Source organism: Corvus cornix, chromosome 17 (genome assembly GCF_000738735.6).
Source record: "Corvus cornix cornix isolate S_Up_H32 chromosome 17, ASM73873v5, whole genome shotgun sequence".
Classification (NCBI taxonomy): Eukaryota; Metazoa; Chordata; class Aves; order Passeriformes; family Corvidae; genus Corvus; species Corvus cornix.
In genome coordinates this window covers 9,471,142-9,488,606 of record NC_046346.1, presented here as the reverse complement: position 1 = coordinate 9,488,606, position 17,465 = coordinate 9,471,142, and the positions used below count along the sequence as shown (strand labels likewise).

The 17,465-nt window shown below is 50.0% G+C and overlaps 1 protein-coding gene across 6 annotated transcripts in view; it reads left to right on the top strand.

The window, feature by feature from the left end:
- LOC104688223 (discoidin domain-containing receptor 2-like) overlaps window positions 1–17,465 on the top strand; it is a 51,394-nt gene that overhangs the window by 14,904 nt on the left and 19,025 nt on the right. For 2 of the 6 annotated variants that reach the window (XM_039561521.1, XM_039561522.1), the window contains exons 2-5: window positions 11,015–11,152; window positions 13,176–13,278; window positions 15,291–15,519; window positions 17,201–17,348. In XM_039561521.1, the coding sequence (XP_039417455.1) occupies window positions 11,089–11,152; window positions 13,176–13,278; window positions 15,291–15,519; window positions 17,201–17,348 (544 nt within the window). In that variant the 5' untranslated portion in view covers window positions 11,015–11,088. Of the gene's footprint in view, window positions 1–1,048; window positions 1,250–1,967; window positions 2,037–8,082; window positions 8,184–11,014; window positions 11,153–13,175; window positions 13,279–15,290; window positions 15,520–17,200; window positions 17,349–17,465 lie in introns of those variants that run through there. The other 4 variants (XM_019284965.3, XM_010397604.4, XM_010397601.4 and 1 more) reach the window with 4 other exon arrangements.

The window sequence follows — 17,465 nt, the reverse complement described above, 5'->3', positions numbered from 1 at the left end:
TGCTGGGGTTGAATCCCAGCTCTCAGATGTTCCTCTCAAACCCCAGTGCCCTTGTCACCCAGGTGAGCATGGCCCCATCCTGCTGTGCCCTCCAGGGCCCTCCAGTGGCTGGGGCAGCAGAGCCCACATGGGCAGGGATGTTAGGGGGTGGAAGGGCTTTGCGGGGCTGTGCAGCCCAAGAGCGGTTTTGTAGCTCCTGTGGCGGGTTTGGGTGGTCTCACAGAGTGTCACAACCTGCTGGCCCTGTGCCCAGCTCAGTGTGTCTTGCTGCAGCCCTGCTTGTCCAGTCGTCATGAAGCCACCTGCCCGTGATGTTCCCACTGTCACCCTTGGTAATTACCTCCCCTGAAGTGCCACAGCCTGGTTCGAGTTCTGCATTTCCCCTCAATTTCTGTATTTTTAGAGCAAAGGTACTGAGTGTGATGTGCTGTTCTCAGACAGCTGCATTGGTGACCTCCACTCCTGTGGGGCCCTGAGCTGAGGAAAGCAATGGGGTGAGCTGTTGTGATGAACATGCAGAGAGCCCTGGTGTCACAGCTGGGCTCTCCCTCTTCCAGGAAAGACTTTGGAAGCACAAGTCCAAATGTCTGAGAAGTGCTCGGGGTTATAACAATTCTGTTGGCTGGGCTTGCTAATAAATGACTAGTTCTGTCTCTGCTTTTTACCTTTCCCCATGGATGGCACAGGCTGGAGAAGATGAAGGTGAGGAGTGGTGATGTTCCTGCCGGGATTCTCCCGGCGAGCGCAGGCAGCTGCGTTACACCAGGAGGTGCAGGCTGGCTCTGCGGTGCCTGGCCTGCCCCTGGGACTACACGGGCCTTGCTTCCTGAGCAGGAGAGCTGCTTTATGTTGTGGTTTTACTAAATGAATTCAAAGCTTGGCCTTCCTCCAGGCAAAGTCTGGGCCAGGTGCCAGCGGAGCAGCCCCCAGGGAGAGCACTGGAGCAAGGAGGGGCCAACAGCAGGGAAGAGCAGAGGAATCCAAGAAGGCAGATTTGCCTAGAAAACAGCTCTGTTTCCATCTGCTGGGTCAGGAGTTGCTATAGGAACTGGGATGATAGAGGCAGGGCCATCTCCTGGGCCTGTCTGTGTGTGCGGAAGGAGGGAGGAGTTACTCAAGTTTGAACATATCATGTGTGTGCTGGTGGAAAGTTGCAAGGAATGTTGAAACTACAGCCTGGCTCAACCTGTGGAGTTCCAAAGAGACATGGCAGTTGTTCCCTCTGCTCAGGAGACCCTGGCAGAGGCAGGTAGGGTCCTTCCAGCTTAACCTGGCTCTCAGCTTGGGATCAGCTCTCTCCCTTCTCTCCCCTCGTGTTTCTTTCCTTGGATAAAGCCTTTGGAGACTTTCTGGGAGTGGTGGAGGGGTTTGTGGAGGTGGCGATGCTGGGAGGCGAAGGCTTTGCTCCCTGGGCTGGTAGGGAGAGGGTGGCTCTTCCCACCCCGTTTTCCCTCCTGCAGCTCTGAGAGGGTTCACAAATTGTGGGTATTCCCTCAGGGATGTGTGCCTGGGCACCTCTGGGACATGCAGGGTGTTTTGTGGGCACAAACGTGATGCTGGCTGGGGGGTTCTGGGCAGAAGTGGTTTCTGGGGCTCTCAGGGAGCTCGTGCAGTGTTTGAGCTCTGAGGTGCTGCTGAGATGTGCCAGGGCTGAGGCTGGGACAGATGTGCAGAAACTGGAGCTGGCAGCAAGTGCCTTGTGGGCAGTGGGAAGGTGGGGGAATGTTCTCCTGTCCCCTGAGCCCCAGCAGCTCCTGCCCTGCACAAGTTGTGGGTGTGCATTGCCTATGTTCACTCACCTCCTCTCTGGAGGAGAGGCAGACCCTGTCCCCTCCTGAAGCACCTACTGCAATTTTGGCCACCGTCAAAATTTTCAGGCTCCCATTTACCCTGAAACATGGGAGTATGAGTATGCAGCCCCTCCAGGTGAAATCTGATTTATTTCCTCAGTAAACCCATTTTTTCAGGTGCTGAGAACTTTCCAAAAGAGCTGTGTTTCCACCAAGAGTGTTCTGGGGTCGCTCACTGCTCCACAGGTATTTCTTTAATAGGTTTGGCTGAAATTTCATCTGCTTTTTTTGTGTCACAGTAGATAATCTCTTTAAAAAAAGAAAAAGAAAAAGGTGGGTAGTGTTGTTTTTCTTTTTGAGAAGCTGCACAATAAGCTGCTGAAAACTGAAATGTGATCTCTATCCACAGAGGCAGAGCTTGCCAAACTGGCTGGGATCACAGCCCACCTACTCAGGCACCCATCTTATCACAGGCACAGGAAAGCCCCAGAGCCTGAGTGCAGCCAGCTGTGGAATAACCTGCCCGTGTAGGAGATAACTTTCTGGCCACATTAATTACTGGTTTGCTTATGGCTGGCTAGAGGAAAATTTATCTCCAGTGTGCTGGCTTTCACTCTGTTAATGGAATTGCAGATGTTCTTATTATGGAGATCTACTTCCAATGTTTTATTGAATTACTCCCACATTGCTCTGTGGCAATATGTCCCAGAGGCTCAATGCACATGGTATGCTGTGGAATTTAATTTCCTCAGTTTTAATTTGTTGTTTTTTAATTTTAGTTCACTTTCAATATGGAAAAGAGGTAAATGGGGTCCTTTTTTTTTTTTTTTTTGGTTTAGGCATCATTGTTTTACATGTTTCTTTTTTCCCCTCTCATCTCTCCTGTTTCTCTTGCCTTTGCCTCAATACCAGGATTTTCCTACTGCTACCTGCCTTATGTGTAATTGCTAAATCTTATTACATCTCTGTGGGCTTCTGTTTTTTGTTCTGTCTTGAGAAAATTTAATCAGAATTGGTCATTCTGCCTTGCCCAAGCTGTGAAATGCTGCTTGAGCTTTTTCTGTGTTCTTGGCTTCTCCTTTGTTTATAAGCAGAACATTTGGTTTGATTGCTTGAAATACATTGTGGTAAGCAAATATCTTCTCTGTCTCTAGTCATGGTAGGTATTTTGCTGGACTGTTTAATTAATGGCAACTTTATCTCTGTACATGGGGAGTTAAATTTTATCTTGCAGAGCTGTACTAGTAAGTAGTAAACCCAGTGGAACATGGTTGGACCTGCGTGGAAATCCTCACTGGAGTCTCCGGGCTCGGTGCTGTGGTTTCAGGTGATGTGTGAGTGTTGCCACTCACTGCTCCCATCTCTGCCAGGCACTTCATAAATTAAACTTTAAAACCACTTTGGGTCGTAAACAAAGTTTGCTCAAGCCAAATGCAACAGCTGTGTGTACCCAGACTTGGCTGCCTTGGCTGGAGGTTGTGCTCAGCCTCTGGAGAAATGGTACCCACTGAGGTCACAGCCTGTGTTGTCTCCTCTGGCTCCTGGGGTGCTGTGGGAGGGCTGGAGCACTTCCCCCTCGCTGCATTTTGGTATTTGGAGTTATTGCAATCTGTGGAATGCAGTGAGGGATGATAAGTTATTCTTCTTTCTGATATTGGAAAAGCTTCTTCAAGTCAGTATCTTCCTGTGGCTGTAGGGCATGGCTCTTCACTTTTATTAACATTTTTGGTGATGCTGGAGCAGAGCCCATAATGCTCCTCCAGCAAAGGGGCTCTGTGCCAGCTACAGGTGCTCTGAGTTTTATTTTTACAGATATGAAGAGCAATTGCAAAACTCATAAAACACAGCTTTTGAGAATATCATCATTTCTGTGGTGGTTTGATGGAGACTGGATGGGCAGCTCAATTAGCAGATGTTCCAAAATCCTGTTTCTGGTTTGATTTTCACTGAACTCTCTTAGCATTTGGCTTCCACCCCTGCAAAAATCAGCAGTTCTCAGGTACTACTGCAGCTCTATGCAACTGTTTTCTTCTCTTCTGGTTTTGCAAAGAGTTTGCCCCAGTAATCATGTTTTAGCTTTTAAATAGGTTCAGCTATGAGCAATTAGCAAAACAGAGGTTGTAGGTAAGGACCAGTTACTGTAAAGTCAGTATTTTTGAAGGTAGGCAGTTGATAAGGAAAGCTAAAGATAACAGAAACAGCACAGCAAATATATCATGGGGCAGTGAGAAATATTTTAATATCTGTATAACAAAATTAATTTAATCAGCAGTGATTATATTGTTGGGAAAGGTTAAACCTGATTGCTGATAACAATGCAGAGAAGTAAAACATTTCTTTCCCATTTTTGTGGAGAAGCTGGATGATGTTCTCTCAGAATATCTTCTGTTGCACTGGTGACCAGGGAGGGTGTTAAACGCAAGATAACATTTCAAAGTCTTTTGAAACTTGAGCAACATTGGGACTTGTTTGTTTAAAACTAATTGGCAAATCAGCTTTCTGAATCCTGGCTGCCAATTTGTAATAAATCTGGGAAGACCAAAGGAGTTCCAGAAGTTTGGGAAAACATAAATGTTGTAGCAGTGTTTTAAAACAGAGAAGGGAGCAGGTAACCAGCAGGCAGTGGAGACCAACCTCTGTCGCATTAAAGGAGGAGCTTGCTCAGCAATCCCTGTGCTCTGATGGAAAGCTTTATTGAGATTCCTGCACTGGTTGCCAAAAGTAGCTGCATTGACATCCTATACCTGGATCCTGAGGGATCCAACCCTGCTGTTGACCAAAGGCTGCTGCTCCCAGGAGGCAGAAGAGGCTTTGCTTTGAGAGCAGGAGTGTGTTGGATCCCCTGGGCAGGGACTGATCCCTGGCATGTCCTTCTTGTTTTCCTGGATGCCTCAGCATGGCTGGTGGGCTCTGAGCTGAGAAACACCCACCTGAGCAGTTTTGGTGGGCTCTGATCCTTGTCCCCTGTGCCAGGGGGGCAGAGTCTGTCTCCCTGTCGCTCGTCAGCACTGTGTTGAACAAGCTGATTTAGAAAGTGCCACCTGATACCCCTCAAAAATAGTTACCAGTGGGAATGTGATCCCTGCACTCTGTAAGCAGAGGGCTGTGGAGTCGTGCTCCTGCCACGCTCTGACACCAGTAGGGGACAAACTCAGTTATTCCCAAGTTTCCCTGTGAACAAGCCAGTGGGAGTCACGGCAAAATCTGACTAGAGCTGTCCCACTGCCTGGAGGGAGCCTCTGTGCCGCCAGAGAGAAACTTGGGAGAAAATATTAAGTAAATTAGTACTGAAACTTGGCTTCCCTGAGCAGGAGCCGGGGTGGTTTAGTTGGGACAAGAGGAAGCTCTGGGATACCCAAGAGCAGATTATCAAGGAGGTGCATAGCAGGAGGATTGACAGCAACTGTCAGCTGAAATAACAGGAGGTTCTGCCTTGGCATAAAGAGGGATAAAGTTTTCTCTCTGCAGACGGTCGAGCAGTGGGAGATATTGTCCAGAGAGGTGGGGGAGCCTTCATCCTTGGGAGCTTTTAAGACACCGCTAGGCAAAGCCCTGCACAGGCTGCTCTGACATTGGTGCTAACCCTGCTTAGATAAGCAGGAGGTGGGATTAGATGCTCTCCTGGGGATCTCCTCCAGCCCAAATAATTCTTCGACTCAGGAACCTGATCTCCTTCTGAGTGCAAGTTTGAGCGTGGTTAAGTAAAAGGTTATGGTGGAGCCCCCTGAGAATGGGGAGGGAGGAAGGTGGTTTCGATTGAGTGCTCTTAATACCCCATCTGTCATCTCTGTGGTTAACGTGTCGTGGGGATGGTTGCTATGTGAGACTCTGCAGTGGAAGATTGTAGGTCTTGAGAGGAATTGCTGACTTGTAGCTGATATATTTTAAGGATTGTTTAAAAAAAAAAAAAAGCAAAAAGCTGGAGAGAGATGCCAGTGTGAAGGAACAGTGAAATTGTCACTGTGCTGGGTGCTCTTTGGGCCTGTCAGGGTGGGAAGGAAGCTCTGGAAAGGGGCAGAAAGGGACACTGCTGCTTGGGCAGGGAGAAGGGAGGTACTTGGAACTGCTGGTTTTGTGCATGGTCTTGTTTCCCTGCCACTACAGGAACAGCGGCACTGGAGCCTGGAGTTGGGAACTGGGAACTAGAGCCTCTGCAGCTGAGGGGATGATGTGTATTTTGGAGGGTGTGCTGGAGGCTCCCCTGCCCCTGCTCTGGGTGGGGGGTTCCCGGGGAATGTCCATGTCCTGAGCAGGGGGCCTGGCAGGTCTGGCTTGGGTCATGGGAAGTGTTTCCAGGTTCCTCAGTTGAGATGAGCAGAGTTCCCATGCCCTGGGTTGGTGGGGAAGCTTTGGTTTTGGTTTAGCTGAGCTAAACCCCACCATTGTGGTGCAGTGGATTTGCATTTCCTTATCTTTGGCTTTGTCTTTCTAATGGTTTCTAATCTTGGCTTTGTTACTTGGATGGATTAAATTACATTTAATGCATGTTCAATTATCTCCAAGTCTGGTTTTGTGACAGAAGTGCTCTGGGCAGTTTTACAAACTGAGTACACCCCACTCCTGCAGGACTGGCTGACAGGCAGTGGGAAAAAGCTGGAGGATTTATTGGTCTTGTGCAGAAACACCGGCACCTCTCTGGGCTGTAGCTGAGGCACTGCCTCATGTTTGAGTCCACGGGCTGAAGCTCCTCCAAGTGTTAAATGCTGTGGCGTGGGTGACCAGAGTGCTGTTTTTCTCCTAAAATCTAGCAGGAGTGAGCTGTCACTTTCTTCATAACACCATTAAGATGTTTGGTTACAACATGGAAAACGAGGCTCAAACTCTCCTCAGCCTCAGGGCAGGACTATCCCCCACCTCTTAAGGGGGTGACCACAAAGTACACCCAGACCTCGATTCTTTCCTCTGCCACTGCCTCAGGCCCAGCTCTGTGATGTCCCTGTCCCCACCCCAGGTGCCACTCCTGAATATTGTCCTTTTAGTCCCACATTCGTGTCTCTTCCAACAGGTCTCCTAATGCCACCGCAAAGATTATACTGGAGCCTATTCCTGTCTCAATTTCCTTGTTCCTGCGATTTACTTCTCACACGTATCTTCATTAACCCAACCTTTTCACCTAAAATCTGTTTGCTTTTATCTGTCCAGCCTTGTTGCTGCTCTGGACATCACTTTGTGGTGTCACTATTTCTGCCCAGTGTCCCCCACCGTGTTCCTAACATTACAATGGGTTTTTCCTCTTTCTGACCATCTCTGTTGGTGCCTAAATCCAAAATCTCCTGCTGTAGCCTTGCACCTCATGCCAGGATCTTGCTGGCCCTGCCCAGCTGCCCTGTTACTCTGACACGATGATTTTTGATGTCCCTGGTTGGCACCTGGTTTGTCCAGGTGCCACCCACGTGTTGTGCAGAGACCTCTCCATTGCTGCCTAGTAGATTGAATCCAGGGAGAGAGAAACCACACTCTGAGTTCACCTGAGGGGAAATTTGTTGCCTTCTTTTCACACAGGGCTCCTGCTCAGGCAGCGTGGCGTGGTCCATCCTTCACCCTCCAGCAGCTCTGCTGGAGTGGGTGGCCATATTTTTTCAGTCTTGTGCCAGTATTAGAATTGCAAACTGAGCAGAACATTTTAAAAGGTGATCAGAATTCTTTCTGCTAAGTGTTTTTATCACCAAATTCTGTTTTGTCCAAGCTGGAGCTGTGTGGGCTGTGTGGGCTCCAGGGGAGGACTGCTGGGTCTTGGGTCTCTCAGATTAACTCTGAGGCAAAGAGAAATGCTCTACCATTGTTTTGGAGCCAGAAAAATGGAAATTACACTTCCCAGCCTCTTGTTTCTTCAAACATCAGATATTGCTGCAGTTATTAGCTTTGCTGCTTCCTCCTTGAATTCCTTTAGGAATGCTAGGAGATGCCATCTGATTGTTCCTGGACCTCTTCTGGGGATGACTTGATTTAGGATAGATCCTCCTGTCCTGCACAGGGCTCTGTGTGTGATTCACTCTGTGTCTTGCCCATGACCGTGGAGTTTCTTGGCACGGCTCTGGGCATCTGGAATGGGATTCCTGCAGCAAACCCTCCGGTCCCACTCCGGGGTAACGATCTGCAAAGGAACCAGTTAAAACAAATGCCTGTTTCAGTTGGGATCCAGAGAGGCTTGCAAACATGCCAGACCTCCGTAATGGATCTCTGGAGGGAGAACAGTACCTGGAGGAGCTCCAAGTCCCACCTTCTTCATGCACATCACTAAAGAATAGCTCCCTCCTGTGCTCGCTGAGCCATTCTGTGCCGGGGACAGCACTGGGTCACAGCCAGCTGCTTCTCTGTGGAGGCACGGACTGGCTTTTCAGGCATGGTATCTGCGAGTTTATTGGGGAAAAGTGCCCTCTTTTGCATTTCTTGGTGAGTTTTTCAACAAGTAGATTTTTTTTTTTCCACTCTCCCAATGATTGTAACAGGATTTTATTCTCCTGCAGCCAGCTGTTAGCAATTAGCAACTTGATCCAGTCGGGCTTGGGAACAGAGTTTAACACTTTCTTGCCTCTCAGAGGATGTTGCTAATCCTGTTTTTGCTGGTTTCAGGCTTGTGCTGTAGTTTTGGCACTTGGTGTGTATGTGTGGGCAGGGTGGGAAGATAGGCGTGAGTACAGCAAAGGACTCTAATGCAGCTGAAAGAAAAGTATTGAGCCATTTACACAGCAAAAGTCCTTAGTAAAATGATTTCCAAGCAGTTTGTGCAAAGGGTTGTATTTAGGAGTAATTCCAGTGTGTCCTAGCTTTGGGAAGTGTGCAGTTTGGGAGTCCAGTCTACTCCTGGCTGAGATTAAGACTCAGCACCAATCAACACCAGTAGTTCTTCGAGCAGTGATTTCTGCAGTTGGAGCTCCTGAGTGGGGCTGAACCTCCTTCAAAATGTTTCACCCTCCAAAGGGGTGAAAACCACTCTTGGTGACCGTGCTTAGAACAGCAGCTGCTGTGGAGCACTAAAAGATGAGAAATGGCCTTGTTTGCTCCCTCAGTGCATCACCTCTCCCAGGACTCACTGACAGGCACTTTGTGGTGGTCCAGGACTGGGAACCAAATGTGATGGGAAAAACAAATCCAGCAGAACCTGAACCAGCTGCTGAAGTCCCTGTGCAGGGCTGAGCTGCTGGGAACAGTTCACTACTGCCACACAGAAAGGTGAGAATTCATGTTACCAAACTGGGAGTGACAGGACTAGTCCAGACCAGCGTTTTCCTCTGTCAACAGCAGAGACACATCCAGAGAGGATTCATCCTGCTTGTCTTGGATACTGTTTAGGCAAAGGCCAAATTTGAAGTTAAAGCCTTGATGTTGATGACAGGTCCCTTTCTCAGGTCCTGTGGCAGGACTGTCTCCCCTAGTGCTGAACTCTGCAGTTCCCTTTGCAGGTCTGGCTTTGGGAGCTCCCAGGACACCTTGGCAAATCACCTGCATGAATGAACACCCACCAAGTCTGTCTTCAAACTCTGCCCCAAAACTGTCTTTACAAAGTCTGCCTCCACTTGAGTACATGATGTCTCTTCTCTGTGGGAGTTGCAGCCTGCCCTGGGATGGTGGGAATCGCTGTGTTTTCATCAGCGATCACCTCCTTCCATTCCAGGGGGAGAGGATGACCTTGGATGCACAAACAGCTGGAGAGTGCTTGGTCAAAACCTCTTCTGTGGTCGCCAGACCCTCCTGCTGAGACCTGGGCTTGTGCTTTGCTTTTGCAGGCTCACCACAGGGGATGCCACGGGATCACAGCTCCTTCCCAGCTCTGGCCAGGGTGCTCATGTGGGAATCAGGAGGTGGCTGAAGCAGGAGGGACCTGGTGATTTTAAGGTGTTCTTTGGTTGCCTGGCTGGGTACAGCACGGCACAGCCACAGCCATTATTAGCTCCCCCTCCTGCCTGCATGTTTGGCTTCCTTCCCAAGAAGGCCCTTAGTTGTTTTTCAGGCTCAGAGCCATCTTTTCTGTTGGAATCCAGCAGGGACAATGGCCAGTAGCATATCCTTAGGAAAGAGAATAAAAACAGGGCAAGCTCCAGTGATTCTAACCCCAATTTAGCTTCTGGGCGTCCAGCAATCTGCGGCTGGGGGATTTCCCGAGCCAAAGGTTTTACCTTTGGATTTAAGAAGCTGTGGTGTATCTGTCTATTGTGAATGTATCCAGTTCCTTGGGTATCCACGGCAACTCAGGGCTGTGACTTGTACAGTTTAATTATGTTGGGTGGGAAAAGAGAGCCTTTTGTTACCAATCTCTGAGCTAATGGCATCTGATGCTCCTGCATGCATGCCTGCACTGGCACAGTGATGGGCCCTTTTATAGCCTCTCCTCCTTTGCTAACAAATCCCAACAATCAACGTTGCCTTTTTACTACCACTCCGAGGATTCTTGAGCAAACACCCTCTGGTCCTGGCAACTTTACATTTATTGATTTGTTCTGTTTTCTTTTCTCCTGGCATTCCATTATGAGACAGAGCCTCTGCAAAGTTATCCTCCAGGGTGGGAGCCTCCCGAGGCTCTTTGTAGTGAATGTGGACTCAAAGAATTTGCCTAGCTGCTGATCTGACCTCCTGTTCCTTTAGGTGTTATCATGGCTTTCCGATGAAATCGCCAGTGTTTAAGCCCTTTTCATTTTCCAAACAGGAAATGAAGTGTGCTCGCCCGTGTGAGTGCACATGCACTTTTGGCAGCAGTGCGGATGTGCAGGGAGAGGTTATTTTCACCCTGTTTTGGACCTTTATCTTAAGGTTGTGTGGCAACTTCCAAGGTGCCCGCTTGGCTACTTGGTGCCAAGGTAGAGGTGGATAAAGCCTGCTTGTGGAGCCAGGTTCATTTGTAGCTGCAGTTTCACTACTTGTTAATTTAGTAAGGAAAGTGAAGAATTGATATGGGAGAGATTCCTTTGAGGGAGATTACGTTGCACTGGACTTGTTTAAGAGCAGTTAAGGGGGTCCATTCATCTGCCCAGGAGCCATGGCAGCCAAGGGCCTGGGAGATGGGTTGCATTGGTAGCTTTAGGGCTGATGTAAACAGTCAAGTGATCATTGGTTCTTCACGAAATTTCTGATCTGGTGATGAGCAGAGCAGGGCTGAGGTCAAAGACACTCTTGAAGGCAGGGAAGATTGCCCAGCCTGTCACGAGGCAATGACACACAGCAACCCTACAGCACAGAGAAGTCCTCTCTCTGGAGGACTCATCCTCTCTCTCTGCTTTGTCTTTCAGAGATGTAGATGGCAGCTGCTGCCTTTGAAGGACTCGCACCCGTCTGACCCTGCGCAGCATCTCCGGTTGCTACCATGATCTTCTGCATGTTGCTGCTGGCCTCCCTGCCCGAGCCCTCTGGCACCGAAGTCAACCCTGGTAGGGAGCTGCCAGGCTGGGAGAGGACTCATCTCCCACCTTTTGTGTGCTCCTTCTCAGCCTGTCTTTGCTTCTCACGGGGACTGAGTGTAAAGGCTGCATGTGGAGATAATCACTAACGTAGTTCCCCAATGTCCTCTGGACTGAGATGTTCCCAGACAGTTGTGCTGGATTGGGACACTCTCCTGGCAGTCCCAGGAAGCCCCAGGCACATGGACATCCTCCTTCCTCTGCCCACCCAGGCCTGTCTTGAGCTCTGAATATCCCTGCACTGCTCTGACTTGTGTGGCCTGCAGAACAAACCTGGCTCCAGACTGGCTCAGAGGTTCCATGCTTGCTGTGGAAAACAAATTACCAGTTAGCAAAGCATCAGCCACAGCTCTCCAGCCAGCAAGGGGCATTCTGGAGAGAGAAGTGTGGAAGGGAAGGTACAAAACCTTACCTTGCACAGAGCTAGGGTGGAGATAGGGCTATGAGCCTGAGTCCCTGTGGAGGGCAGGACCTCTTATGCTGCAGCATTTGGCAAGATACAGTCATGATGACGATGGATAAGATAATGGTCTGCAATGTGTTGCAAAAATTCCTCTAATGAGGTGTTTTGAGCTGGAGACAGTCTGTGAAATAAATAAATTTAATCCTTTTCCAGCTTGGCTGAAGGTGTGGTGAGGCAGCAGTGCTGCCCTGAGGGCTTGTGCTGGCTCTGCCGGGGCTGGCTCTGTTTGTTTGGAGCCCTTTGTGGCTGGCTCTGACCCTGCTCTGGCCTGTGGATATTTGCAGAGGTTTGAGGTTGTGCTGCAACCAGCCAGAAGTGCAGTGAGGGCTGTGGGGGGACCTCAGCAGCATTCCTGGGCTCCCTGTTACACAGCATTCCCTGCACTGTGCACCCCACCACACACCCAGCGTGGAACTAGGGCTGCCGTCTGGTTCTGGTGGTTAAACCTCATGGAGAAAGGGTGATGGCAGCTGGAGGTTCAGTCCCACGCAGATTCCTTCTGATGGTGATTGGTACAGGAGTCAGTGCACCCAGAGGTGCAGGAATACCTCTTCCATGCTAGCTCCAGGGAGGTGGGTGGGCTCTGAGCACAGATCTGTGGTCCCACCCTCCTGCAGGAATCTCTTCCACCAAGAAATAACCACTCACACATCTCAGCTCTGCCTGTGACATCCTCAGGCAGCTCTGCTTCCTCAGCTGCCCCAGCTGCTCTGATGCCTCTGCCTGGAGCTGTGCCCTGCTCTTCCCAGACAGATTCCAGCACCATGGCCCAGCTGGTGCTCCTTGGCTGTGATGCCACAGGCTCCATGGGTTATCCTGACCTCCAGATCTACTCCAGGAGCAGCCTGAAGTATATCTTGCATGTCCTTATAAACCACAGGGGCGGCTGTGTGGGTGATTTCAGACCTGTGTAGCAGGGTCCTGGTGAGTCTTCTTGTCTTGCAGCAGTTGTTTGACCTCACTGACAGATGGGCTGGGCCACCTCTCTGAGCCCCAGTGTCTCCTGAGTGCACAGTGAGTCCTGGTGGCACCTAAACAGAACCCAAGGATGGTTTTGCTCAAGATATGTGCATTTGGTGAGAGCCTCATGCTGCTTGTTTTGGTGAGCTGTGCCCACCCACAGAGTGCATCCTTCAGTGCCAAGGATGCTCTGGGTTCTGCTGCCAGCCCTGGGCTTGTGAACAAATGGGTTTTGTTCAGGATTGCAGGAAGACTCACTCCCCCAGAGTCCTTCCCAGCCAGCTCTCTATCTGGCATTGCTGGACAGTGTGTGTCTGACCTTTAAATAAGGTGTGACCAGACAGGACTCCTGCTGCAGGAGCACAAAAAGCACTTTCTGCTTTCAAATGGTGACCCCACCCTTTTGGAAAATCTCCATGTGTTTACCTACAGTTCAGCAAGAGTTGTACTGGTCTGTGGTGGGACAGGTGAGAGTGACCACACGGGCATGACAGGCTTTTCATTAAACTTGCCTGGTGATTTTAAAAGAAATGAGTGCTGATCTTCATTTGCCTGTGTTCCCATTTGCAGCAATCTGTCGTTACCCCCTGGGGATGCACGAGGGGACCATCCGGGATGAGGACATCACTGCTTCCAGTCAGTGGTACGACTCCACAGGGCCCCAGTATGCACGGTGGGTTCACCTCTGACAACAAATTTAGTCCTTTTCCCCTCTAGATACCCAATGTGTGGTTGAGGAAGAAGATCCCCCACCCTTAAAACCTTATGTGCTGCTTCTGTATTCAATCTGGTTGGAGCACAGTGAGAGGCCAGGAGGCAATGGCAATGGTCACAGCTGTGATACAGGAAATTCTGCTTAAATATTAAGGACAAAAAAATCCTTCTCCATGACAATGGAGTGGTGGGACAGGGACCCAGAGAGGTGGTGGTGTCTCAGTGTTTGGGGACCTGGCTGTACCAGGCCTTGAGCAACACAGGGTGGCCTTGGAGCTGGCCCTGCTGTGAGCAGGGGATTGGACTGGAGACTCTGAGGTTGCCTCTGACTTCCATCTTTCAGTCACTCTGTGAATAAATCTCCAAAGGATTTGTGACTTACAGGTCAGCCAGGGACAGTGCCCCTGGGATTCTTGTGGAGCGCTTTAAACTAAGTCATAGGAAATCCTTTGCAAGTATGAACATTTCAACAGCATCATATTGAGGAAATGGGCTGTGCTCACTCTGACTCAAAAACCTTGGAAAGGCAGAGTTAAGGAATAGTTAAGCAAGCAGCTAAATGATTTTCTTCACTGTCAAGGAGGCCTACAGTCCTTATCATAAGCTTTGCTTCTTTTTTTTTTTTTTGTCATTTTATTTCTCTCAAAGCTACTAACTGATGATTCACAAAAGAGTTGCAAATGTGAATTTCCTTAGAATTGTTTGTAGTGGTGATATCAAACATTCCTACAGCTTTGGTGAAAGTCAGGTAAGAATTTCAGGTTAACTATGATACTGATATTTTTATGATGAATTCAGGCAGTCCAAAATCATAAAATTCTCCTAGTACTCAATTATTATTTTTTCTTAATATATGGTAGAGCAATGATGCTCAGTGTGCTGTGTTTTAATGGTGTTTGAACAGGCCTGTGGGTCTGAATGCTGGGAGATTTGTCCTCTGAGCATGGCTTATGTCCAGTGCTGCAAACACTCTGGGCATCACTTACCGTCTGTTACCATCCTCTCTTTGCTGGGGCAGCTGGATGTCCACAGGGTGAAGGCATGAAGCTGACCTTGTTTGGTCAGAGTTGTCCCATGCAGATGTCTGTCCCTGTCACTTCAGTCACTCTTCCTGCCTTTTTTAGAGCTTCTTTTACTTGCTATTCTAGTGTTAGAAAGTCTTGCACAAACAGCTGACCAGCCAGAGATTAAAATCTCCTCTGGGCTGAGCCTTGACCTTCCGTGTCTCCTCCCAGGTACCACCTTCCCTGGTGCACTCACTGATCCCATCAGCTGGAGGTGGGGTTAGCTGTCTGAAAACCAAGGGCACTTCAACGGCTTGCTGTTGGCTAAGAAATCCCTATTGCTAAAAAACCCACACATTTTTCTGGTGTCCAGATACATTTTTTACAACTACAGCTCTCACAGTATTCAGCTTAGGAGCAGACACTTCCCACCACTCTCCTGGCAGTGTCCTGCACCAGCAGCTCTGATGACTGCAGGAAACGTGAAATATGTGTTTAAATGACCCACAATAATTTTGTGGCAGAGCTTTTCTTGCTAAAATTTATTTTTAAGGTTGCTCATTTTTGAGCTTTGTAGAGCTACAGGAGGTGCTCAAGCAGAAGTTCAGGCCTTACCAAGTGGGGTTCAGGAGCAGTGAGGATGCACTTTAGTAGCAAGGTGCTACAGAGCAACAAGCAGTTCCCTACTGAGCAGCAGGATTGTTTCTGATCAAGGTGGAAGTTCATGTCTGGGAAAAAAATTACTTGGAGTAGTTAATGAAAGAGATCTGGAACTGAGGAGCTGTTCTGTATATGGCAAAAGTGCCTGTAGGACTTGAGTCTCAGCTGACCGTCATCCCAAAGGGCAGAGGTATTTGGTAGCCACTGCTGATTTGGTTGCTTCCTCCCAATCCTCGAAGTTCCAGGTGTTTCCTCAATTAATCACTGGAAATCGGATTCTTTTTAATGCCTGTGGTTTTCCCCTCAGGTTACAGAGGGAAGAGGGGGATGGAGCCTGGTGCCCAGCTGGTTTGCTGGAGCCTGAAGATGTGCAGTTCCTGCAGATTGACCTGCACAAGCTGTTCTTCATCACCCTGGTGGGCACCCAGGGCCGGCATGCCCGCGCCACGGGCAAGGAGTTTGCCCGCGCCTACCGCATCGACTACAGCCGGAACGGGGAGCGCTGGATCTCCTGGAGGGACCGCCAGGGCAGGAAGGTGAGCGTGGGGGGAGCTGAGCCTGCTTGGAAAGCTGCACTGTGCAAGGCACATCCTCCACATCCTGCTTAATGCACTGTACTTCGTCCCGGCTCCGCTGGAGCAGCGTGTTCTGCCTCAGTTCTGTGCTTGCTGGGCATCATCCAGCAGCGCTGTGTCATTCCTGACGTGGGGAGCACTGGGATCAGCAGTGGCCAGGACTGGAAACTGCTGCTGGGTTTGTCTCACACACAGCTGATTTGGGTTTTCTGGCCCCGAGTAGCGGCGTGCTCAGGAGCAGCAACCCCACGGTGTGGAGATGCCACACAAGGTGCATCGTCTCATTGCTCCTCTCAGCGGATGGGCAGGATTCCCAGCTCTTCCACTTGGAGCTGCTGCAAAGGTGGTTTTTTTTCTGAGGGGATGTCTGAAACTTTCTTCCTTTGCCCATGTCCCCTGACCTGATCCCCCAAATCAGGAAAACTGTGGCTCTTCACTACCTGTCTGTGCATGTCCCAAACACCACGTGGGCATCCCTCTCTTAGACACCTGTTTTAAACAAGCTTAGAAGCTGCCAAACAGATGCCTGCTGATTTAAAATAGGAGGGGGTGGCAGGGAACTAAGGAGTTTCTGGGTATCTGATAGCAGTGTTTGGTGTATGGATGTTGAGGAGGAAGGAGTTTACAGAGTAGGAAATGTGCTGAGCCCACACACTCAGAGGCTTTCCCCCTCACCACAGTTGTCTCATGCTGTCTGCAGACCTGAGCACAGAGCTTGGGGCTGGCTGAGCTCTGGTCATGTTCATAAGCCTTTGTGAAACTTCCCCTGGGAATGAATCCCCTGCAGCTCATCTGGCCTGGTCACCCTGCCTCAGGCTGGCTTGTGGAGTCTGAAGACCTGAGTCAGACTTGAGAGGTCCTGGGTGTGGTGATGTTTTCTTGCACTGGGGGTGCTTTGAAGTCCCAGCAGGGTCTGCACTGCGGTATTTGGTAACAGCTCTTGGCTTGTTAATGAATTATTTGCTCCCTCAGACCTTTGATCAGCTGTTTGGCCACTACAATTTTCTTTTTTGGTGGCACACATTTTGGTGTGTGCTACAAAAGCTGTGTTTGTGGGATGGGAGAGGAAGTCAAAATAAACAGTGGAGTGTTCCCAGGACAATGGTGGCACTGAGGGGAAGGGGAGAGTGAAGGTCCCTGCCCTATCACTGCACTGTAGCAGGATGGGGTGGCTGTGGTGATGCTGAACACCTCAGTCCAAGATACCTCCTGTGCCGCACCAAATACTGCAGCACCTCTGGAATTGTGTTGGCTTGTAAAGGGCATCGGGACCCTCTGCCTGCTAACTGGTGATGAGGGCAAGCTCTGTTACCTGTTGCTGGAATGCACGTGGCTCACCTGAAGGAAGGGGTTGCATCCAGTAACTGGAGCTCTCTGCAACATCCACTCACACCTTCACCCCCACCTGCCTCTCTCCTCTCCTCTCCCTCAGTGCTGCCTGGGGGGGTCTGCAGCAGGCAGGAGGTGAAATGGCAGCACCCCTCACACCCCACCAGCCACAGAAGGAGCAGGGGAGTTGCAGCAGCTCCTTCCCTGCAGTTTCCACACGGGGAAGCTCCCAGGTTTCAAACAAGGGGGGTACCACAGTGCAGCCCAACAGCACAACAGGAAGGAGTTGCTGCTAAGGCTCTCTCTCCTCCAGGTGATCGACGGCAACACCGACACGTACGACGTGGTGTTGAAGGACCTGCGGCCTCCCATCATCGCGCGCTTCGTGCGCCTCATCCCCGTCACCAAGGCGCCCATGACTGTCTGCATGAGGGTGGAGCTCTATGGCTGTGTCTGGCACGGTGAGTGCCCGTTCCCACGCCTGGCACCGCACTGCCTGGGGCTCCCCTGCACCCCCACGTGTGCAGAGGGAATCCCCGGCCCGTGGAACTGCTGCTGTTGGTCCGTGTCATAAATTA